This window comes from Notamacropus eugenii, chromosome 5 (genome assembly GCF_028372415.1).
Source record: "Notamacropus eugenii isolate mMacEug1 chromosome 5, mMacEug1.pri_v2, whole genome shotgun sequence".
Classification (NCBI taxonomy): Eukaryota; Metazoa; Chordata; class Mammalia; order Diprotodontia; family Macropodidae; genus Notamacropus; species Notamacropus eugenii.
Window position 1 is genome coordinate 21,549,687 of NC_092876.1, and position 24,985 is coordinate 21,574,671.

Genomic DNA, 24,985 nt, shown 5'->3' on the forward strand with positions numbered 1-24,985 from the left:
CCCCTCCTCCCAGGCCTCAAAACTCCACCCCAGGGATGGAATTCTTCTTGGGCCTCCAGGCTGGTGGTTTGTGAAAGCTTCCCCTCCCCCAGTCTTCTACCACCTCTCCCCCTCCTTCCACTATCCTGCTCGGGGACTCGGACCCTACTCTTTCTCACCAAAATTTTCTGGCCAGCTTCTAGCCCTCCCCTGCTACACTTATCTTTTTCCTCACAAGGATATGCCCAGCCTCCATCTCTGTGGGCGCTCCCAGGCATTATCCTTCCCTGATGCTTCACTCCCTCAGGTAGGTGCCTCTGTCCTTCCTTTTAATCTAAATGCTTTTAGATTACAAATGTATCTGTTATACAATATTACTATATTTTGAAAACTGTTAAATATTTAATGGGGTATATCGCTTTAAATTAGAAAATAAAAATGAGTTTCTTGGGATAAAGGAATAGCAAATCCTCTGAAGGGATCCTCCTCTGTGAGGTTCCTTGGGACTTTCTACGCAGACTGAGTCATAAGATCTCGACAATCCTTCTAACCTCATGTTGTGAAGTTTGAGGAACTAGAACCCCTCCCAGAGAAAGTGAAGAAATTTACAATCCCCCTTGAAAGAAAAGCAAGCTTTATAGAGGATCATTTAGAAAATCATGAACTTGTATCTGTTAATAATCAGTATGTAGTAAAGTTACATTTTTGATACTTAGTAGCAATAACCTCCTAGCTCTGAGCTGTAATTAGTGAAATGTTGCTGTTTTGAGGGGAAGTTTCTTGTGACTATGGTCTGCCTCTAGTCTGAGTTTTAATTTCAGATATTTGTCTGATACCTCTCATACCACCACTAGTCCATCATTCAAGGGAAATACTATGTGCTTCTGCAGTCCGAGGACTGCTATAAGTGGATGTCTATCTCTGGGAAAGTTGAGGAAATGATCTTTCCAAGGTGAAGAAAGGAGACTCTTGACTTTGTTTCCCTATTTTGGTAAACGAGACATTTTCCCCACAGGTATATCTGCCTAGCTGTGATATCCTGGGGTTCATGGTGAGCCTTTCTGTATGATTGGCTGCTCACCCTAAGTCACACCTGAAATCAAACAGAACTGAAGAAAAGTACTGATGCTGCTGTGTTCCACCTGTTTTCCTCACCTAGCAAATTCCATTGATAGGATAAGTAAACAATGATGCCTCATTTATCCAGTATAATAAACATAGGAGCCCCAGACATTGGCTGTGTGACTCTGGGCAAGTCACTTAACCCTGATTGTGTTTAAAAAAAAATAGGAGAAAAACCTCACTGACTTTTGACCGAATAATACATACTAGTATAGTACTATTGTAAGGAGGAATCATTTAAAATTGTTGTTTGAATTATACATGATAGAGATTGAGGCCTTATGACTGACAGTGTATTTAGTTTATAGGAGATGGGTACCACAACATCCTCTCATTATGTTAAGATGATCATAATATCCTGGGGAGGGAGGGGAAGGGATGATTGGAATCAGATTTAGATTTGTTGTTATTGTTCAGTTGTGACCCCATTTGGGGTTTCCTTGGCAGAGATACTGGAGTGGTTTGCCATTTCCTTCTCCAGTTCACTTTACAGATGAGGAAACTGAGGCAGAGTGAAGTGAAGGGTGGCCAGATTTGAACTTGGGAAGAAGAGGTTTCCTGACTTCAGGCTTCGCATTCTATCCACTGTGGCACCTCGATGCAGATTTAAATAAAGATAGGATAAAAAGGGATGAAGATGAATGAATATGAAAGTTTTTTGAGATTAACTGGAACAGGAATCTGTCTGGTCTTTCAGGAATTGGTGATATTCCAGGATGTGACTATTGGCTTAACCTGGGAGAATTAGGGGCTGCTGAACCTTGGTCAGAACGCCCTGTACAGAGATGTGATGCTGGAGGACTATAGGAACTTGGTCTCCCTGGATAAAGACAACTTCTTCCTTTAAAAAACAGATTTTTATCAATATCCTTTGTTTTTATATTATCTAGATTTCCCTCTTTCTAGATAACCATCTCTTATAATAAAGAATTTTTAAAAAGAGGGAAAAAATTGGCAAAATTGACTGACATCTTCAAAAGAATAGGATTTTATATGCAGTTTCCCTTATCTGTGGATCTCAACCCCTACAAAGACTTAGAGAGGGGATATGCCTTCTCATGCCTCTTCTTTGAGGCCAAGTTTGTTTGTTATATTTTGCAACATTTTGCATCATTTGTTTTGTCTTGGTCTTTTCCAATTACATTGTTGTCGTGATGTTTTCTTGCCTCTGCATCAGTTCATGGAAATCTTTCCATGCTTCTTTGCGTTCATAATAATTGCTTTTTCTTATATATTCACATACCACTGCTGGTTTAGGCATGCCCAGGACAGCTTTGTTTTCTGACTTAGACTCTGCCCCCTTAGAATTGTATTGTCTTCCGTGGGGTGTCTGAAGACCAGCTATGGGGTGGCAAGCAAAGACCAGATAATGGTGATGCTTCAAGAGTATGAGACAAGTCATTGTTGTCCATGACTTACAGATGAAAGGTCTTGACATTGTACAACTAGTACTTGTCACAACTTGGCCCTTGTAGGGCCATCCCCAAGGCTTTACATTCTCCATCCTTTGTTCCCCCATATCATTCATCCTATCCCAGTATCTCAGTGCAGGTGCCTGAAGATGAGTCTTCCAGTCAGTTTCTCAGGTGATATCAAGCATCAGGGTGCAGAATACTATGCTAGACAAAGGGGGAGAGACAAGTATGGGTTCTACCTTTGGACTCAGTATATCTGTGATACAACACTGACCCCAATTTCTTATTATTTTGGTTCTTCTAAGATGATGATGTTCTTTGATTAGAATTCATTAACTGCTCATAAAATATTACACAAAAAAGGTGTCTTGGAGAGGTGCACAGTGCTTTCTGTTGTCTGATGGATAGAAGGTTACTACCATCAGATGACTGGTAAACCCTTCTGGGAGCAGTAGTAGTTGAGTTGAGCATCAAAAGATTAGTAGATATTGGGCAGGTTGAATCCGTAAAGACATGAAGGAACCAAACTGTGGAGCCTGAAGTTCAGAGTGCATGAAGGGGAAATTGAAATAATGTCAAGAAGATAGGTTGGTGCCAAAATCTAGAGGACCCTGAATGTCAGGCTGGGGAATTTGAATTATGCTCAATAGCAAATATGGAGCTGTCCAAGATTTTCAGTAAAGAAATTATATGTCTGGTCCTGTGCGTAAGGAAAGAGTCTGACATTGGTGCAGAGTCTAAACTGGAGGAGTGAGAAAATGATAGGCAGGACAACCTGCCAGGACCTTATTACAGTAGCCAAGGTGGGCTTCAATGAAGGCCTTTATGAAGAAGGTGGCCGTGCAAATGGAGAGAAAGGAATGAATGGGAAAGATGGCAGTTTGGGACTAAGAGGACATGGTAGCTAAGATGTAGAAGAGGGAAAAGCCAAAAGTAATATCAGAGTTTCAAATGTGAGACACTGAGTAAACTACAGGACTATTGATTGAAATAAAGTCAGACAGACAAACAACTGTGGGAGAGGGACCATCATTTAGTGCATCACTAAGCACTTATTAAGTATGTTCAGGCACTGTCCTAAGTGCTGGCTTTGGACATGATGTGTTTGAAGTAGCATCACATTGGGTAGAGATCTTGCAGGGTTTGGAGCTTGGGACATGGAGAGGACTTTGGAAAGAGCATGTGGAGATGTGAAGAGAGGTGACCACTGATGCCTTGAGAAGGAATGAAATTACTTAAGGGATTGGGGGAAGGCAGCTCAGAGCAGAATCCTTAGGAAAAGGTTCTCTCCTGCCAGGCCCTGATTGTGATCCCATCTCAGCCCTGGGGCCCCTCCTTTTTTTGCCCCAGAGTGTCATCCAGAGTCCCTTTGTATCATTGTTGCCAAGTCTACCTTCCCTGGAGGAGGAAGAGAGAATTCTCTTTGGAGAAGGTTCTCTGTTCCCAGAATTTTCCTACTTCTTCCTCATGAGCAGGACATCCTGTTTCCAAAACCAAATGTGATCTTCCAATTAGAGCAAAGTGTCGGAGAGAGAAGCAGCAGGAAACATTTTCCTAGGTGACGGGATAAATCTGAGGTAGGTGGGAGCCAATGCAAGCAACAGGTCACAGGGTGAGTGGGCCTGAGATCTCTAAAACCTTTTCTCAAACACATAGTGCAGAATTAGATTGTGTGGTATGTGTATTCTCACATTGGGAATATTTTATATATATGTTTACACATATATATATATACACAAAATATGTGTGTATATGTGTATGTTATACGCAAAATAAATTCCCTCATCAAGAATATTTATACATATAGGTATTAAATATACATATATTTATATTAAATCACATATATATAGTACACATAGATAAAATATATGCAAATGTTTTATTTAAATATAATACACTCTGTGTGTGTATGCATTTCCAATGTTAGATTTCTTTTATTTAGCTATACATGGGTTTTGTAACAGAGGTATTATTTTTCTTACTTTTTCAATGTGTGGGTGTGGTGGGTGGGGGAGAAGGGGATGGAAAGGAAGATGGGAAGGAGAGGAGGATCTTCCTTTGAAAAGATAAATTTAATTTAAAATTTAAAAGACCTCTTCTTCAGTCTAGTAGCTTTTCTGAAGTACTGTGTGTTCACCCCTGTGTTTTAAAGGACCCCAGCCAGACCAAGAAGGTCTGAGGCTGTGACATAAGCCTTTTCACAAACCATTGTCTTCTGATTCTGGTGCCCTCCCTCTGGTGGTTATTTACAACTTATCCTGTCTGTAGCTTGCATGGATCCCGTTGTTTACATGTTGGATCCTCCATCGGATGTTTCCTTTGCCTTTCTTTGTAACTCCAGCACAGTGTTGGACCATAGCAGGTGCTTAATCAACGTTTTATTGAGTGACTTGGTTGTTGTCCTTCGCCTTTGAAGAGGACCAAAATGACATCACCATGATAAAGTGAAATTTCAGTGCGTCCAACTGTGTCTAATCAGACTAATTGAGCTCGGAATGCTCTACCACAAGTTGGGCACAGATAGTCAATGTGAATATTTGGGGTGCATATCCCAAATTTGTGCATCCTGTCTTTACTTTATGTTGTCTCAATTTTGCTTTGCTCAAAGATCACAGCACCCTTTCTGGCATGGACATGCCATGCTGAGTGGTGCTGTGCCAGGTTCTCCCATGTTGCACAGTCAAATCCAAAGTTCTTGAGAGAGACCCAAACACTGAGCTAGCTCTGGCAATGCATGCATCAACCTCATTGTCAATGTGTACATCCCTGGAAAGTACACTACCAAGGTAAGTGAACTTATCCACAGCATTCAAAACTTCTCCATTTGTTGTAATCAATGGTTCCATGTACGGATGGTGGATGGTCACCACCATATTGAGTGACTTACTCTTTGCCCAAATCAGTAACTTGCCTGGCTTTTTTCCATTATACTTCCCTCTGTCTCTGAGAAACTCTTGTACTTTCTCATTTGTAAAGCTTCCCCTTGTGAAGCAATTCCCCCACACCCTCCCTTGAAAGACACTGTTCCTAGGATCATTTCCTATTGGTCTCACTGATCTCATGCATCCTCGTTCCTTTTCTTCCATCTGCCAGGATCCCTAATCTGACCAGTCCTTCCCCCCACTCCCCACCCCCAAAACAAAATTGATTTGTTGTGCAAACACATGAACAGACTGGACGCTTTGAGGTGAAAAGAATATAAAACACTTGGAAGTGATTTCCTTCAGTGTTCCCATGGATGGCAAATCTCCATTGGTGAGCACTGCCTCCCTCCTTCATCATCATGGAGATGATGCTCAGCCTCTGCCAGGGGATGCATAAACACTGGAGAACCACAGCCAGGCAGCATGGTGGTAGATTGAGAACTCCTCCATAGAGAATGCTTGGAGAGATGAATGGCCGGGGGAGCAGGGAGACATTGGTATGTTCATATAACAGCAAACATCTCAGCAAAAAAAGTCAGGCATGTTTTCTAAAATGGACTTTCTGCACCTGTTACTGCCTTACTATTGGGTCAATCAGTGACTAATACAGAGTTGTTCTGAAGTGACTGCATGTTCTAACCTTGTGGGACGGTGGGGGTGGTCCTGCAGGAGAGGGCAGTGAGCTACAGTGATGACATCTCCTCCTAATGAGTGTGTGGTACTCATGGCCATGCATGCTCAGCTTCCCCAGCTCATTTGAAACGAGAGCCAATCAAAATACATAGGGAGGGTCTGAGGTGGCACTTCACCACCTCTTTGTGATTGCCTTATTTGGAAGATGCTTACTGCTGTCTATGAAAGCAGTGTTCTCTTTGAATCTTGGTGGACCCAGCTGTCAGCCCACCGAAATCTATCTCCTTGGAGTGTTAATAAACTTCTTTTTAACTTGTCTCTTCCTGAGTTTTGTCTCTCTAATCAGGGCTAAGGCCAAAACATAAAATTTTCCTTTTTGCTTTGAGAGTCCCAGTGTTAAGTGTTGGGAATATCTATGCACAAGATGTGATTATGCTTCTCAGAGTTAAGGGAGGAAAGAGATTGAGAGGGGCATGGCATCAAAGTGGCCAGAGCAGCAGTTGGGGATCTTGGTTGGGCCAGTGGTGAAGACCTCTTCACCATCAGAAGAGCAGAACCTGTGGGTGGGAACTAGAGAGCTGATTCTGAGCCAAGAGGCTGGGCATGACGGTGGCATCAAAGACCACTTCTTGCTCCTAGAAGGATAGTCATTACCTAACCTAGCTCTGACCTACCTGGGACCTGCCCAGTGGAATGTTCTTAGGAGAAAATGATGTGAGCTGAAAGCTTCTGTTTCCAGCTGCCAGGGCTGCCAGGAGGATGAGTCCATGGCAGAGCTACCTAGACAGGTGGGATACATGGGAAACTGAGGAAGAAGTAAGGGCTTGGCTGGACTGGCTCCCTCTGGGAGGGTCCTCCCAGTGCCAAAAGGCCCTCTCTATCTGCCCCTGAGGCCCTGGGATCATCCTTTTCTTCCAGTAAGCTCAGGGCCAAGATGTCAGACTGTCTCTGCCCCAGCCCTGGCCTCCATCAGCAGCAAAGTTTCTGAACAGGAAACATTAATGGATCTAAGAGAAAAAGGGAAGTGGCCAAATGGTCAAAAAAAAGGTGTATCAAATTTCTTTGAAAAGGGTTTAGTATCCAAGACAAATAAACACTCTATAAATGAAGTGGATGAGATGTTCAGAACTAGGGTCTCTGGGCTGCTCCTCCACCTTTGGTGTCCACCTGATTCACTGTCCTCTCATCTGTGGCTTACAGAAGTTTAGTAGGCCCAGTACCCACACCCCAGTAAGCTGCTGGGCTAAATCAGGTTGAGAGTAACGTCAGTGATTTAGGGAAATGTCTACCCCAAGCATGTGAAGACTTCCCCTGAAGGAATGGGCAGACGGAAACAAGTTGAACTTGTGGCCATGAAGGCAGCTGAAGCAGGCTCTGTGGAGCTCTTAGAACTTGGGTCAGGCATTGAAGATACCAAGATTGTCCACTGCATCCAGGACTTCCCCAGACTGACTTGACTTCTGTCTTACACTGGACTTTGATGACTCTGGAAGAGAGAGTGAGGCTGGCTGTTTTGTGCTTCTCAGCCTCAATTAAGTCCTGTTCACAGACATCACTAGTCATTGGTCCTCTGTGAAAATGACGGACAAACAACTATATGTGTGTATGTAACTATGTATGAATGAACCTCCTTGAACTCCCCTTGAATCTGCCCACTTAATCTGGCCTTTCATACTCAAATCTGTTACCGTTAACCTAGCCTGGCTCATCGTTGATCACTTCCCACCCAAGCCTTCCCTTGTCTGATACCTCCTGATTGCCTCCAGCTGTTTCCCACCCTTGCTTACATCACTAGTTAGCCCAGTTCCATCGACATACACCACCCACAGATCTCTCCCACAGCCTTCCTGTATTTAAGTTCCATCTCCCCTTCATGAAGGAGCTCAGATTCAATTCAGTTCTGATTCTGTCTAGCTGAGATTCTATCTGGCCTGCTTGTCAACACAAGCATCACAAATGGTTAGACTCTTTAAGAGAACCCAGTGTGGTTGACTTTGTTTTTTAATAAACTTTGTTTTACTTTGGCTGAAAGGCAGGACCCAGTGTGTCAGTATTTTGGGGTCCTGAGCACCCCAAACATCATTATGGTTCCCTATCTGCAACATATACACACAAACACATATGTGTATATATGTATGCATATGCATACATATAGACACATACACATACACACATTATTTTGGCTTCATTTTCATCCCCAAACTTTCCCTCTCCTCTCCAATTCAGCTAACCAAACCAAGGTCAAATCCTATTCCGCTCCAGTACTTGGATGAGGAGTGTCAATCAGTAAACAAAGGCCTGTCAAGAATGGACAGGCCAAGGTGGTAAATGTTTCCAGGCTGGAGGACAGTTAGGTTGGGGTGAGCAAGTCTGGGGTCCAGGTTGCAGGGAGGACAGAGACATCTGCCTGAGGGGGTGTGGCAGGGAGGGGAAAGGCTGGGAGAACCAGGAGGGCTGGAGGGTGGGCATATCCTTGTTCAAAAGAAGATAAGTGTAGCTGGGGGAGAGCTGAGAGAATATCAGGTGACTGTACCCAGAAGAAGGAGGGTCTGCATCCCAGAGCTTGGTAAGGGACTGAGGGAGGAGGAACTCTCTGGGGTGAACACCCTGGTGGGTGAGGCCCAATTGGGATTCTATTCCTGGGTGGAGTGTGGAAGCCTGAGTGGAGGCCAGAGTGAAAGAGAGGGGTCCTTAGAGCAACTGAGGCATTCCCCTAGATGGAGGGCAAGGCTTGGGGAGGAGAGTCAGAGAGGGGCCTGAGCTCCTGGCTCTGGGTGTGATTGGAGAAAAAGGTCCACCTTGGGGGAGGAGGAGGATCCACCCAAAGTGGGCTGGCTGAAAACAGGAAATTGGAGCTGAGATTGGACTGGCTCCTTCCCTTGGAGCTGAGATCTCTCTTCCTGCTGGAAGCTAACTCTGCATATGTAGGTTCCAGGTTAGGTCTGACCGAGGGGCCCACACTACAGCCCACTTGTGCTGGCTGCCCTTTCCATTGACTATCTTCCCTGTTTGACCCTCCTGGTGTCAGACATATACCAGGAGTAGGCCTCCCTCCCAGTACTGACTCTAGGGCTGCTCCCTACCCTTGCTATTTGTCCAGGCTCTCCATCACATCTAAAGGTCCTGGGATGCCATCCTCACTTTTACCATTGGGTCACAGTGACATGACCTTCACATCTCACCCACAGTCTCAGGTGAAGGCAGAGATCTGGGTCTGGGGTCATTGAGGCTCTGCCTGGTCTCATCCCATCTAGGATCCCAAGCTGATTCTGCCTTGTAGGTCTCTGTAGAATGGGGAAGGGGCATGAGACCAAAGGGAAGGAGTTAGAAAGCATGGCAAATAGTCTTCTTTTTCAGATCTCCTTTTCCTAAACTTGCCCTCCTCTGCAATTCCTTTGAGACCTCACCCTCTATAATTCCTACTAGGCCGGTGTCCAGTCTAGGAAGAGAAGGCTTAGACAGAGTCTCCCCCCTCTGCCATCCTTGTCCATCCCCAGGTCAGCTTGCAGAGGACCAAAGCCTGGAGGCAGAGGGAATGGCCCCTGGCACCCAGACACCCTCATCCCAGGTGAGTGCAGTCCACCCACAAATCTGACCAGCATCGGCAAACCTGGAATCCCCGAGAGCCAAGGAAGCTTTATCCTGCTAGATGGAGGTTGTCCTTGCAGAAATTATCCTCCTGCCTCAGGTCACACAAGTCTTCCCAGGCCTCTCTGAATCCCTCTCATTGCCCATTTCTGAAGTCGTCAGAAAATGAGATGTTGCCTAAGATAAGGACAGGAGGCCCAGGTTGGGGGGGACGACACACACTCCCAGCATGAGAGAGTCATTGGGAAGGCACAGGGTCAGGGAATGGAAGGTGTTGGTCAAGGATCAGCCAGGAGGCCAGTGAGCAGGAGGAGGGGAGAAAGGCGTGAGAAGACTGGAAAGGGTCAAGGGGCTGATTACAAGGGGCCTGCCGTGTGCCAGGAACCGTACAGGTATTGCCTCACTAGCCCGCATTGCTCCAGTCCTTGCTGGGGTTGGCCAGAGCCAGGCCTCACAAGATGCAGCCTGACAGGTCCAGGGCCCGGCTGTGACCCCCATCCTCAGGAGGGGATCCACACTTGGGCGCCAGGGCACCTACAGATGTCCTTGCGTCTGAGTCTTTCCTCCTGTGCTCCCCGACCCACAGAGAGCGCAGAGGACTTCGGGGTGCTGCCCCAGGCCGGCCGAGGGGGAGAACAGGGGCAGTTTCTCTGTTCCGAGGCCCCTGGCAGGCAGGCGCTGCCCTCACCCTTTCACCCACTTGGGCTTCCTTGGCAGAGACCTCGGGGCCGTCTGCCGTTTCCTTCTCCGGCTCCTTCACTGCTGAGGAAACTGAGGCCAAGGGAGGGGAAGGGACTTGCCCAGGGCCCCCCGAGCGCCGAGCGCCTGAGGCCAGGTGGGAACTCGGACCCTCCCGGTGCCAGGCCCCGATCCTGCCTTTTTCTCCCCCAAGGTTTGCCCTCCTTGGGGGAGGGGGTCACCTGCTCCCCGCCAAGAAGCCTTTTCTGCGGGCCCAGAACTGGTCCTCCGCCTTCCACCAGGCTCCGCCTCAGTCTCCCTCGCTGTAAGAACAGGATGATAAGAGCGGCCCCTCTCGGGGGCCTCTGGGATCCCTGGGGCAGCAAGCACACATCGGACGCCTCCTGTGCGCGGGCCGGCCCTGCCCAGCCCCCCAGGCGCTGACACTGAAGGAGCACCGCCCACCCCCGGCCGCAGAGGAGGAGGCGGGGTCGGGGAAGGCCCCGGGCCGGGCGGAGGATGACGTCAAGCCCCCCTTCTGATGGCGGACTGGAGGGCTCTGGGCGGGCAGCCGTCCAAGCCCCGCCATCCCTGCGCCGTGACGTCACTTTCCGTCTTTCTCCCCCCCGCGGCGCCGAGCTCCAGGGCATGCTGGGAATCTGGAGGAGCGCCGCAAAGCCCTTCCCTAGAACCGGCTGGGCGGTTCTGCTCTTCCGTCGTGGGGGCGGATCCCGGTGCGGAGAGTTCAGCGCGCAGGCGCAACCCCGGCCCCGCCCCTAACCCCCCGCAGAGCCGCGCGGACGTGGGCGTGGCCCTGCAAGGAGCGCGCTGGTGCGCGGACGCCGCACGCTTGCGCGTCTTCAAAAGAGGGCGGGACCCAGGGCCGGGTGCGTGTTCGTGTGTGTGTGCGCGGGCAGGGGCAGGTGCGGGTGCAGGTGTGCGTGACAGAGCTGGGGGTTGTGCAGGTGGGCGCGTGAGGAGGAAGTCCCGGGGGGCTCTGGGGGGAGTCCCCGCCTGTGTGGCAGAGCTGAGGAGGGTGAGGGGGGTCCCCGCCTGTGTGGCAGAGCTGAGGGGGGGGGGGTCCCCGCCTGTGTGGCAGAGCTGAGGAGGGGGGGGGGTCCCCGCCTGTGTGGCAGAGCTGAGGAGGGTGAGGGGGGTCCCCGCCTGTGTGGCAGAGCTGAGGGGGGGGGGGGTCCCCGCCTGTGTGGCAGAGCTGAGGAGGGTGGGGGGGGGTCCCCGCCTGTGTGGCAGAGCTGAGGAGGGGGGGGGGTCCCCGCCTGTGTGGCAGAGCTGAGGAAGGTGGGGGGGGTCCCCGCCTGTGTGGCAGAGCTGAGGAGGGTGGGGGGGGGTCCCCGCCTGTGTGGCAGAGCTGAGGAGGGGGGGGGGGTCCCCGCCTGTGTGGCAGAGCTGGGGGTTGTGCAGGTGGGCGCGTGAGGAGGAAGCCCCGGGGGGCTCTGGGGGGAGTCCCCGCCTGTGTGGCAGAGCTGGGGGTTGTGCATATAAGCCAACGTCCCAGTGGTGTGTGGGTCCGCAGTGTTGGGGGAGGGGCCGATGGGGCCCGAGGGCAGTCACGCAGGGCCCGGGTGTGGGTAGGCTTCTCACTTGGTCACTTGGCTGCCCTGTGTGGGCGTGGGGGGAATCTTCAGAATTCTTGGGTGTAGGTGGTTGGGGGGTGGTCTTGTATAGTTGTGATGTTGGACAGTTTGCCTTGGGTTGGAACAGATGTCGTCCTGTTATTTTGGAGATTCTATCCCAGGACTGCCATTCTCAGCCATTCCCATTTCTCCTAAGGGATTCCAACCCACAGAAGTACATGTAAAGACCTCCTGAATTAAATTCACTCATCTCACCCATTTAAGTCACTGACACCCCAGATGTTGACCTTTAACCTCTCCATCTGCTGTCTAACCACATCCATCTTGCCTTGGTTCCTAGATCTCACATTCCAGGCTCCTGTACAGTATTGATCTCTATAGTGTGGGACTTTCCTTTCATTACCTGATACATTTGCAGCTGAGCTTCTCTTTGGTTTTGGTCCAGCTGCTTCATTCTTTCTGGAGCTCCTTGTCCTTGTTCTCTGCTCCTCCCCAGTTGCATGCTGGGCACTTTCTGGCCCAAGAGGCTCATCTTCCAGTGTCAATCAACTCTTTTAACATTTTAATATTGTCCTTGGGTTTTCTGAGCAGAGATACTGAAGTGGTTCATCATTTCCTTCCCTCCTGGGTCACCTTTTGTCAGAATTCTCCATCATGACCAGGTAACTCTGCATGGCCATGGCTCCTAGTTTCACTGAGCTACACACTAGGTCCCTCTGCCACAACAAGGCAGTGACCCAGGAAGGGGACACATAGGCACTTAATGCAGATTTGTTTGCCTTTTTCCTACATACAAAATATGTACAAGGTGAAGTGCAGGAAATCAAACACAGAAGGTGGACCAAGAAGGGCTTCTTGCAGAAAATCAGATTTTAGTGGAGACTTGAAGGAAACCAGTGAAACCAGGAGGCAGAGACAAGGGGAGGAGGTGGAGAAGCCAGTGAGAATGCTGGCTGGAGATGAAGTCACCTTTAAGAAACAGCAAGGAGACTAGTGTCACTGGATGATGAGAACATGGAGGCAAAGATGGGGGAAGGATGGAGGGGGGGTAGTGGAGGAATGAGGGAGGGGGAGCTCCCCAGCCCAGGTGAGTGCAGCCCATCTCCAGACCTGACCAGCATCAGCTAACATGGCCAATTCCATCAATATGGAGGATTGTCTTTGAGGCTGGCTATCTCTTTACCTATGGATTGTTTCTTTACAAGAATTGGTGTAAAATTGTAAAATTGCCTTGCTCTCTTCTCTGTTTCAAAGTGTATCAGTGGCACTAACCACCCCCAGCCCCCACAATTGCTGCCCTCTCTGTGTGTTTTTTAGGTTCCCCCTCATTACAACTGACTGACAGTCATTAGGCCCTCTCTGTAGGCATAATGGCCTTTCTCTCTTTTTGCCTGCTTAGCCCACCTCTCCCTATGCACAAGTCCTCCCTCCTCTGTTTCTTGTGACCAAGCTCTTCCCTGTAGCGACTGAAGGTCAAGGAAAGCCCCTTCACTGAGTCTTGTCTGGACAGGCCTGGAGCAGAGGCCTGAAGGCTTCCCCAGCTCTTGTCCTTGACTGTTCAGAGCAGAAACTGTCCTCTTGATCCTGGGCACTGACTTTGCTTCAGGCTCACACAAGTCTCCCCAGGAATCTCTAAATCTCTCTATTTACCATTTCTTAGGTCAAGTCAACAAGCATCAGAAAGTGGCTCCTCTGTGCCTGGCCCTGTTCTAGGGCCTGAAAATTGACCAGTGCTACAAGTTGAACAAAGTTTGGTTTTCTTGATTTCACAAGAAAGTGACAGCCATGATGAACGCAAACCTTAGCCATGTGTTGTGTTTACAGTTGTTTCTTAGAAAGCCAGGTGTTCAGCCTTTACTAGCACAGCACTGCCTGGCTCCCTCCTACTTTAGGGAAATTGACCTTGTGTTGGTGTGGGATCTCAACAGACCCTCTTCTTCTCTTGTGTGAGGGCATCAGGAAAGCTGCCAATCCCTTGTGGTCTGGACAAGAGGAAATGAGAGGCAAAGCATGGAAAAAGTGAAGAGAAGGGGACTGATAGCCCACTAGTAGAAACAAAAGGGGGAATGGGCACATGGTAAGGATGGGCAGAGAGAGTGGCCACGTATAGATCTAGGCCCTGAGCCCAGGGTCAACTTTGGAGAATAATTAAGAATAAAAAATGAGGAAGAGGTCTGGTAACATGGCCCATTCTGTCATCCAGTGTATCTGACTCCTCTGTTCCAGGCACTGGACTAGTGAGGGAGATCACTACAGATAATGGAATAATCCTTGCTTCCATTGTAATAAAGGAGACTGCAAGTACTCCTCAAAATTGATACAGTACCAGTATAATAGTCCAGATTTGATAATCAATGTAAGATGGAGAAGAGCAGAGGGCCCAGAACAGAACCTTGGGGAATATGTGCAAGTCTGGGTTGTGATATGGTTGCTGGGCCCTTGAAGGAGACTGAAAAGTGTGATCAGACAAGTAGGAGGTAAAGAATCCACTGTGACAGTATGTAAGAGTTTGAGATGAAGAGAACTCAAGCAGTTATTCAGTAATCATTTAAGTACCTACTGAATGCCTGTGCTAAGGTCTGAGGACTCAAATGTAAAAAAAGTAACACTGTCCTCGGGAGTTTACATTTTCAACGGAAAGATGACACACAAAAGGGAGGTGGGCAGAAGACACCAGACACTGGGATGTGGTGGAAAAGTCAGCTAGAAATCACAAAGTAGCTCAGCCAGGGGAGAAATAGGGAGATGTGCGTGAGCTGGGCCTTGCAGCTTTTGGCCCCACAGTTGAACCAGAAAAAAAGGACAGTGATGACATGTAGTATGATGTTGCTGGATGATGAGATTATCCCAGTTATGAGCTTCCTGGACCATGGTGGAGAAGTCCCAATGTGATGGAAAACACTTGAGCTGAGCTCCCCCCTTACGTGGAGGTCTGGAGTTCATGGCCCCACCCCATATTGGTGAAGGATCAATGAGGGACGATGGAGAAGGAAGAAGGTTGGGAAGAGCTTCGGTGGGAGCAAGTCGGAGATTTCAGTTATTGATTATTACCTATTAAAAGTACACCCTTCCTATAGTGATTGTTCACACTATGAATAAATATAATGCAATGAAGAAATGTGCTTTCAGAGACCCCAGGGAAAAGCAAAGTTGTATAAATTCTTGGGAATCTAAAAAATCAGGAAACAACTAACATATTCTTTGGTTGTTCAAAAGTTCAATAATAGAAATAAAGGAAGCTACAAGTGAAATGTAGATTACAAATAGAACAGGAATCATGGTTTAAAGAAGAAATCAAAATGATGAAAAAGTGAAGAGAGTTTTGTCTATGAGAAAAAGTTGCTGGAAAGTAACAGGACTTCTGGAAAAATGAATCATATCATTGTGCTAGAAATAGAAGAGCGTTAAATGCCTAGTGTCTTGGCCAAACTTGGGTTCTCCATGTAGCAGACTGGAGCAGTAGATGAGTCTTTTGAAGTCCCAAAGGATTTATAGATGTGGTCATTCTCTTGTATGTTATCCATTAGTTTGTCTCAACTCATTCACTTAACTGTTGATTGCCAGTGATGTAGAGTTTTAGGGGTCTATTGAGATAATTTATTCCTCATGAATATTCTGTCAATGTCATTCTTGCAAGTTAGCTCTATCTCTAGCCCCAACTATAAAAGTAAGACATATCCCCATCATAGTTACTCATTTTTATATAGCTAAACATGAAAATTGAGGAATAGGTTCCATTAACAAGTGAAAGCGATCAAAAAGCAAAGACAGAAGCTGTTTGGCTGTGACACATCCCACATAGTATCACCTCAAGGTTTCGGTAAAACAATAGATAACTCTTCTTCACTTGGCTGGAAACAGTCCCATACAACTCAGTTCGGCCCAGATTGTGAGGACTATTGCCTTTTGCTTTCCCCTGCCAGTCGATCAACCAATCAATATACATTTATTAAGTACTGAGCACTACAGATTCAGAGAAAGCAAAAGACCGCCCTGTCCCTATTAACAAGCCCATAGTCTCATGATGCAAACAAGCTATGTACAGTGAGCCAATTGAATCTTGAGAATGGTTGCAACAGCTTTAAAGGAAAAACTAGCTTAACTTAAGTGGAGGCAGAGGTTGTTATTTTTTTCACCACACTGTTTGATGTGGTCAATACCCCCTTTGGTGGGAATGTTGTGATAAGGAGCTCAGAAGGATGCATTAGCAGTATTTCAATTCTCTGTGAGTCTTCATGGCTTCATCTTCAGGAAATTAACTGAAACCTTGCTTCTCTTTGCTCTCTTCTCAGAGATGATGGGTATGTTCTTTCCCCAGAATACACAGTACTTGTCAGCTTCTCACAAACTCTTCATCGAATTTTCTTAAAGTACCTCTTATGACACTTCTAATGAGGAGGAATTTCACATCACCTCTGTTTCTCCTCCACAGATTCTCATACCTCACTGGTAGAGCACATACCTTGTCCTTGATTCCATAGGAGAAGCATTTCATAGTATGACATTTCTCCAACTTTTATTATTCCAACATGCTTCTCACTTCAAATATACAACATTTTTCTCAACATTCCATTGGGCTCTTAATAATTATGGTTGGATGTTTTGGCTCTGACCCTCATAAAGATTATGAGTTTTGAGCACTTCTGTGCTTGAGTTTCCTCCTGTAAGTTGATGAGGGTTAGACAAGATATATTCCGAAGTCTCTTTCAGCTCTAAATCATTTGACTTTTGATGTTTAGAAGTCAGTGAAATTGAAGGATGTGGCTGTGGACTTCACTCAGGAGGAGAGGGGCCTGTTGGTCCTTTCTCAGAAAGAGCTATACAAGGAGGTCATGCTGGAGAATGTCCAGACCCTGCTGTCCCTGGGGAAGCACAATGTCCCCTGGTAACTACTAATCTGCCCTCAAAGTAATGTCTTCATTCCCTGCTGTGCAGAGTTAAAAGTCAAAAATTCTCATCTCTCCACAAAGTCCTCCACCCGCCTGGTTCCCCTGTGATGGGAAGCTGGTACTTTCTGTTGTTGCTCCTGAAGTTGTCTCTTTTTCATTTTCTGTAGCTTCAGGTCAAATCAATCCATTATTAGAGAATGTCAGATTCAGAGCTAATCTTAGAGGTTATATCCAGGGTCTAGATATTTATAGGGCCTAGAACTTAGAAAGGTGTTCTTGTTAACCAGCATCAATAGGTAGTTTATTGTTCCTAATCCTGCCCCATGTTGTGTGTGCCAATAAAAGGGTCCATGTTTCTGCCACTGGTCAGAGTTCCTGAGCAGCTCCCCTTTTGTAGGTCTGACATTTTGGACAGTCTTGAAGAATGGCTTGGTGTCCTCAAGATATTAGGCCCCAAACCCTGGTATTCACATGCATCCCTCATGGACAGCTAAATTCCTGGAGGTAAGATGGTTCACTGATTAGCTGGAGAGCTGGATTTTTAAAGCTAATCCATTAGCTGAATTCTGAACTAAGTTCGGAGAGAAAGAACCATGACCTAAGCAATTACAGGCCAAAATCAATTAATGGTAGATGGGATCAATAAATAAATGACACTGAATCAACTTAGTCATCTCAGCAGTATAGCAAGCATATCTTTATTCTCCTTTATTGTTCTTTGAAATGCTAGCATAGGTGATGAGACAAAAAGGAAAAGCAATAAGCATTTCTATATACCTACTATATGTCAGGCACTGTACTAAATGATTTATAAATATTTTCTCACTTGATCCTCACAACATCTCTATGAGTTTAATACTATCATTATCCCTATTTTATAATTGAGGAAACTGAGGCACACATAAGTGAAGTCATTTGCTTTGGAGCACATAGCTCCTAAGTGTCTGAGACTGAATCTGGAATCACATCTTCTTAACTCCAGCCCCAGGGCTCTTATACTGTACTAACAGGTGCCACTAATTTCTAAATAATGCAAGATATGAAATGTGCCCATCTTTCTATGACAGAGATGAACAGAGATGGTATTTTCTAATTCCCAGCTGGTTGCATGATCCCATGATCCCTGCTCCAAAGATCTCAATAATCAATACCATGGAAACCATCCTTGAAGAATCCTGGGAACATCCTGTGGTCATTGCTTGTTGTCCTTTTTCCCTAATGAGGATCAAATTGTAAATTTCTCTCCATCCTCATCCTTTCCATGTACCCCATGCCTAGGGCTTCCAGTTGCCAGAGAAGATTTGATCTCCTATTTTGAGGAAGGGGAAGCACCATGGATTCTGGAACCAAAAGGCCCAAGGGACTTTTGTTCAGGTGAGTGAGATGAAAGCAAGTGTGTGTGAGGGCTGTTTACAAGGGATTTATTTGTTACAATGAAGGAGGTGGTAGCCTTGGGGACAGGAAGACCTGACTTGGAATTCCTTTTTATATACTCTTAGCAGTGTGATCCTGGCAAGTCACTCAACCTCTGAGCTTCAGTTTCCCCATCTGTAAAATGAGGTAATTGGACTCCCTGGCTTTTCAGTTCCCTTCTAGCCAAGCAGATCGTTTTAAATTTGATCCTTGTGATAAAGAGTTTATATTTGATCCTGGTGATGGTTAGCCTATGGAGTTTATCAAATAGACAGTGAAGTAAAGAGAAGTGTATTTTAAGATGATGAATCTGACAGGTAGGTAGGGAAGAGTGGGGCCAACCAGAAGACTATTGCAGTAATACTCCAGGTGTGAGGTGATTGTGGTCTGCAACAAGAAAGTGGCAAAGTTGGGAGACAAGGGGATGTATGTGAGAGATGTTACAAAGGCAGAATGGATAGAACTTCTTGTAAGGGTGAATTGGGAGTGTGGGGTGTGAGTGTGTGAGAGATGATGAGGAACTGATGATTTCTAGATTGTGAGGCCAGACAATTGGGAAGGTGATGCCTTTGCTAGTAGTAGGAAAGTGAGAAGAGGGGAAGGTTGGGGGAAAGATAATGAATTTAGTTTTGGACATCCTGGGAGAACCAGAAAAACTGTTGTCACCAGGGCAGCTTGGTGACACAAAGGGTAAAGCACTCCCGGAGTCTGGAGGATCTGAGTTCAAATCTAGCCTAAGACACTAGCTGTGTGACCCTGGGCAACTCACTCTTGATTGCTTGGGTAGGAGGGGGGAGGAGGAAAGTATTGTCACCAAAACCTAAAGGGAAGAAAATATCAAAGAAAAGGGGATGTTGCGTCATAGGCTGCACAGAGGTCAAGAAGGATGAGCATTGAGAAAACACTAGTGCAGCAGCAATTAGGAGATTATTGGTAGCTCTGCAGAGAGCAGTTTTAGCTGAATAATGACATGGGAAGTTGGAGTACAGCGTCTGGAAGAGGATAAGAGGAAAAAGATTGGCAACACCACTTATAGATGATTTAGTGATCATCCATTTAGTGATGAATGGAAGGAAAGACAGAAGACTCTATCTAGTGGATATGAATGGACCACATGAGGCTTTTTTCATTGTTTTATTTGTGGCTGCATGGAAGGAACCAGTAAACAAGCAGAGATTGAAAATTAGAGAAAAACTGGGGATGACATTGAAGGGAATAAGCTGGAAGAGACGATGGGGTGGACTGGACCCATTTCTGCATGTAGAGGCATTTGCTTTTGCAACCAGAGAGGCTACTTCTTCATGTGAGACCAGGGCAAAGAGGAAAAGAAGGCATCTGATTTATGCAAGATGAGGAAGAGATGAGAAAATTCTTGGGAACTGTCCAACATTTTTAGAAAAATGTGAGGCCAAGTCAGTTAAGACTGTTGGGGAAGCAAATCAAATAAAGGAAGGAATGGAAAGACTGGTAAAAGCTGCCACCATGACTGGGATAGGGAGCCAGTTAGGGAAATGTAGAGAAAGATTCCTTGGCACAGTGAACACCCAGCTGAGATCATGTAACCTAAATTTGTAGGGAACCAGACAGCCTTGTTTCATAATTTTCTGTATCTCTATTTAATGCCATGTGGTTAGGAATGAACTCCACTGCCTTATTGAAAGTAGTAAGCCTGGGCTGAGACTTAACAGAAGTCTTGAACACAGGTACTGTGACTTGTCCCATGTCATCCAGGTAGAAAGTGTTGGAGTTGGATTTCAGGTCAAGTATTCCTGATCCCAGACTTGATGCTCTGTCCCTTGTGCCACTGGGCTGACTTAGGGTGAAAGCTTCAGATAGGGAGAAAAATAGATAAGAGACTTTTAAGATAGTATCCTAGCCAATCATCTGGGACTGAGATAGATAGAAGACAAGGTGGGGTGAGAAATGAGATCACAGTATTTCAATGATCCATCTCTAGTGTAGGTTCCATTCCCTTCCCCCACTTAGATTTTTTTTCTAAGGACTGAGGAAGGAGCAAAGAGGAAAGATCAGAGGATATCATGGAGAAAACCTAATTAATTCTTGTAAAAAATGTGCATGAGATTAATGCAAGGATGAATGAATGAGAGGAGGGTAGCTGAATGCATTAAAAAGCAGGAGCAGACAACATGTGGTATATATAAAAGAACCTTGATGCAGAGATTCACAAAGTATTAAAAATGAAAGAATGATATTCTGTAATATCTTTTGAAACCATGCCCCTAAACTCATTCAACTCTGTATCCTTTGATCCCACCAAATGCTAGACGTATGTATTAAAGGGATCATAGAAAGAGGAAAAAATTATGTAAATTTGTATTTACATAACACAAAATTACAGCTGCTGTTTTTTGTTGCAAAGATGATACCCATGATTGGGAAATGACTGAAGAAGTGATGGTCTAAGAATATAATGGAAAATTATTGAGCCATAAGAATGGTGAAAGTCAGTGTCAGAGAAACCCATGAAGAACTCTCTGAACTGATACAGGGAGGAGTGAGTAGAAGCAAAAAAGAGTTTATTCTTTAGCAACATTGATCCACTTTGTTTTTAGAATTCCTTACAGGAACAAATATAAATTATGTTGTGATGCTCCCTAGTGATTTAATACATTACTCATAATATTCTTTTAAATTTATACAGTTTGATTTTACGGATTTGGAATTTATTTAATGAGAATGGCCTAGAAACCTTTTGCCCCAAAGTTACAGATTAATATTTTCATTTCACTGTGTAATTATATATAATTTTATTCTACTTTCTATTATAAAATTTTAATATGAGGTTTTCTGAAGATTTTTAAAAATACCTCCAAGACTTCAATGTGAATTTATTTATTTTAAAGATTCCATAGGAATGAAATTTTTAATCAGATAAATTACCACTTGGAAGATGTTCAACATAATGTAACACATGAAATTCATTTCAAAGTTGAACTTCATTCTCTGAACAAAAGTTGCAGTATTTGGCTCATAACTCAGAAACTCTATCTTAAATTTGGATCTGCATCCACTTGATTTCATAATAATAATGCATTTATACAATGCTCGCTATGTGCCAGTTATTGGGCCAAGTTCTTTATAGATATAATCTCATTTGATCCTCAGGAAAATGCTTACGGGTAGATAGGGTTATCTCCATTTTACAACTGAGGAAACAGAATCAGGCAGAAGTTGTGACTTGCCCAAGGTTTCGGGGCTAGCAAGTGTTGTACCTGGCACTTGAACTCAGGTCTTCCTGACCATTAAGTTCAGTTTTCTATTCAATTCACTACTACCTGTCTTTTGATTTTTAACAAGATTACAGAGAAAACGCTCCATCATACATGGACAAGGTAGAAAATGAGGGGGAGAGTTTTACGAGCTGTGTTGTTGAGAGATGGAAATTCATGTTTTGTTTTTAGCCCCCAAACCAGTCAAAAAAATGAATAGCTAGTAGCTGTATAAAAGATGTATTTTTCCATTGGCTAATGACAAGTAGTATATGAAGTGAATAGAAAACAACCTTTATAAAGAAAGACTTTTTCAGACCTAACTTTCTTCTTTCTACCACTGGCACACTAGCTACACTCTCTCAAAATCTCTGGAATGACTGACATGTGCTGCCTAGCAGTTTTCTTGAAAATCCAAGCAATAGAAGAATAGTAACATAAACAGAAAACAAACTCAAATCAGAAAGTAACCTTAACATTGCAATGAGAAGCACTGTAATGTCTGTTTTGTAGAAAGAATGTGGTAGTCCATGATGGTTCTAAGATATTTTCAAAGAGCCTGCCATCTGCACTGGAAGAACACAAACATTTGATAACATCTGAATGTAGTAATTACAGCACTAATGAGATAAGATTACAAGGTAACCTTGGAATGAGGCAACTGCATGTCAAAATTTCCTGGTAGTTCAGAAACAATTTGATGTCAGGTTGAGAAACTGAAAGAATGTTTTGTACTTTGTCAGAAGAGCACAGCTTGACAAAATAACTGCAGGAACACCAAAACCATTGTAGGCCTGATCATGATGTTTTGAAATCAATGAAGACAAATTTTAGAAAATACATGGATGATGACTATCCTAAAGAAGTGATGTGCCAAAACAGAATGTATTATAATTCAAGAGAATTAAAAATTTTTTAAAAAATGTTTGGAAGTCATGTTGTAATCCTATTCAAGGAAAGAGAAAAAAATTACTTTGAAGGATTCACTAGGAAAATCACTATGCTTAGTAATTTAATAGATAATTAAATATTATGGATGTTTATTATATTGCAGCAAATAGCAAAATATTTCTTGTTTTTAATAGAATATAATAAATGTTACATGTAACATTGAATATTATTACATGACAGTAAAAAAGAAAAACCTATTTCTCAACAGTGTATGAAATTTATAAAGGATGACAATGTGATAGTACATCAAAAGTGATTAGTACAAAATGCAAGGAGACCACCTTAAATTGAAAAAAATACATAAAAGAAAAAGTGTTTGGAGAAAATATTGAAAGTGCAATGAAGAAAAGCCATCTAGTACTGTGGAAGGAGTATAAATAGTCATAGTGTTTGAATTCCAGGTACAAGGAAATAGATTAGGTCACTTAGCCATTCTCACCTGAGTTGTGAGTCTGAGTTGTGGCCTGAGTTGTGAAAGCAGGACATGTAGGTCATGATGACCTCAGAGACTTTTTGAGGGATCTGGTGAATGTTGCAAGGAAAATAAGGCATTTCCTCCTATTTTCTTTGTTTGAATGATTAGAGGTCTTTCACTCAGCTATCCAAAGTTCATGGCCTGAGTTGTGAAGTGTAATGATAGTTTTACCCTGACTGTGTCCCAGGTCTGTCATGAACATCCAATGTTATTGTAGGTGAAGCTCTTTGTAAATTAAATCATATGGTGGATATGAGGTAATGGCATTTTCAAATGATTGAATCCGTCTGTTCTTTTTGACTGGGAAAATAGAATATAAATCAATTTCTTTTCTGCCATTATAGGGAAGATGATATATTTATCAGTTTATGTGTTTGGGTAATATGTTTGTGCAGCTGCAGTGACCAGGTTTGGAGTAAAGAAGACAACTACAAACTCAAGCTTTTCTATGGAAGAATCTGGCCAGCTACAATCCATGAGTGATGGTCCCTGTGACTTTAATTTGAAAGACATCCGTGACTCTGATATCAGGGTAGATAAAAATCCAAAGAATCCCTGTGAATTTAATAAACTTGAAATAAGCTTCCCACAGCATTTAGTCTGAAATCACTGCAAGAAAATGAACCCAAGGAATGAATGTTTTCAATAAAATAGATATAGGGAATGCTCTACTGAACAGGCAGTGCTTTTTAAAAAAATTTTATTTATTTTCAGTGCTCCACAATCACTTTCATATAACCTAGATTTTTTCCCCCCTCTCACCCTCCCTCCCCAAGACAGCATACAATTCTATATAGGTACTACACATACATTCCCACTAAATGCACCCTCACCTTAGTTATGTTGCATAGAAGAATTAAAATGAATGGGAGAAATCATAAAACAAATCAAAATGTAATACAAAAGAAAATGATCTGCTACATTCTGCGATTCAATTCCATAGTTCTTTCTCTGGATGTGGATGGTATTTTGCCTCGAGTCCATTGGGAATTTTTTAAGTCTTTGCATTGCAATGAAGTTCTAAGTCTACCAGAAAAAATCCTCTTACAGTGTGGTTGTTACTGTGTACAAAGTTCTGGTTCTGCTCCATTCGCTCAGCATCAGATCAAATATGTCTTTCCAGGCCTCTGTGAAGTCTTCCTGTTCATCATTTCTTATAGCACAGTAGTATTCTATTACATTCATATGCCACAATTTATTCAGTCATTCCCCAATTGATGGGCATCCCCTTGATTTCCAGTATTTGACCAGCACAAAGAGTGCTGCTATAAATATTTTAGTACATGTGGGACCCTTACCCATTTTTATGATCTCTTGGGGATACAGTCCTAGAAGCAGCATTGATGAGTCAAAGGGTATGCACATTTTTGTAGCCCTTTGGGCATAGTTCCAAATTGCTCTCCAGAATGGTTGGATCATCTCACAGCTCCACCAACAATGAATTAGTGTTCCAGCTGTCCATCATCTTCTCCAAAATTTATCATCTTCCTGTTTTGTCATGTTAGCCAATCTGATAGGTGTGATGTGGTACCTTAGAGTTGTTTTGATTTGCATCTCTAATCAATAGTGAGTTAGAACATTTTTTCATATGATTATAGATAGCTTTAATTTCTTCCTCAGAAAACTACAGGCAGTGCTTTTTCAGTCTCATGATGAGCCTCCTGAAATACAAATACATCAAGGTAATCAGACCTCCCTGGATATCAGAAAAGTTACACTGCCAAAAACCACTATATATTTAATGAAAGAAGAAAGGCCTTCAGCTAAAACTCTTAAAATCATTAGCTATCATAAAATTTGCACTTGAAAAAAACCTTATGAATGTAATGAAGGTGGAGCAACCTTAACCCATCACTCCTCTCTTCCTTACCATCTTGGATTTGATACTAGAATGAAAACACATGCATGTAATCAGTGTGAGAAGGCCTTTCATTTGAATTCGCATCTTGTTATACATCAGAAGATTCATACTGGAGAGAAACCTTATGAATGTAATGAATGTGGAAAGGCCTTCTGCTACAAACCAGTCCTTATTGATAATCAGAGAATTCACAGTGGAGAGAAACCTTATCAATTCCAAAAATGTGGGACAG

At 44.2% G+C, this 24,985-nt stretch overlaps 1 protein-coding gene across 19 annotated transcripts; it reads left to right on the top strand.

The window, feature by feature from the left end:
* LOC140508377 (uncharacterized) lies at positions 1-23,565 on the top strand. Of its 19 annotated transcripts, none has more exons than XR_011968401.1 (5): positions 2-286; positions 995-11,304; positions 17,221-17,327; positions 18,102-18,197; positions 23,288-23,478. XR_011968401.1 is itself a non-coding variant. In XM_072616223.1 (3 exons), exons 1-3 carry the CDS (start codon positions 10,881-10,883, stop codon positions 23,272-23,274), a joined length of 558 nt encoding a protein of 185 aa, XP_072472324.1. In that variant the 5' UTR covers positions 1-10,880; the 3' UTR covers positions 23,275-23,478. The 19 variants fall into 19 exon arrangements, 4 of the variants coding, with proteins under 4 accessions (XP_072472324.1, XP_072472325.1, XP_072472322.1 ...); XR_011968403.1 differs by having other exon boundaries at positions 1,799-11,304; XR_011968400.1 differs by having other exon boundaries at positions 2-11,304.
* The last annotated feature ends 1,420 nt before the right edge of the window (positions 23,566-24,985 follow it).

Coding starts and splice junctions, on each gene's coding strand:
- LOC140508377 (XM_072616221.1), top strand. CDS start 10,881: ATGGCGGACTGGAGGGCTCTGGGCGGGCAGCCGTCCAAGCCCCGCCAT. Junction 11,305..18,101: donor CAGAGCTGGGGGTTGTGCAG/GTGGGCGCGTGA, acceptor CCCCATGCCTAG/GGCTTCCAGTTGCCAGAGAA. Junction 18,198..23,287: donor CCCAAGGGACTTTTGTTCAG/GTGAGTGAGATG, acceptor ATGTTTGTGCAG/CTGCAGTGACCAGGTTTGGA.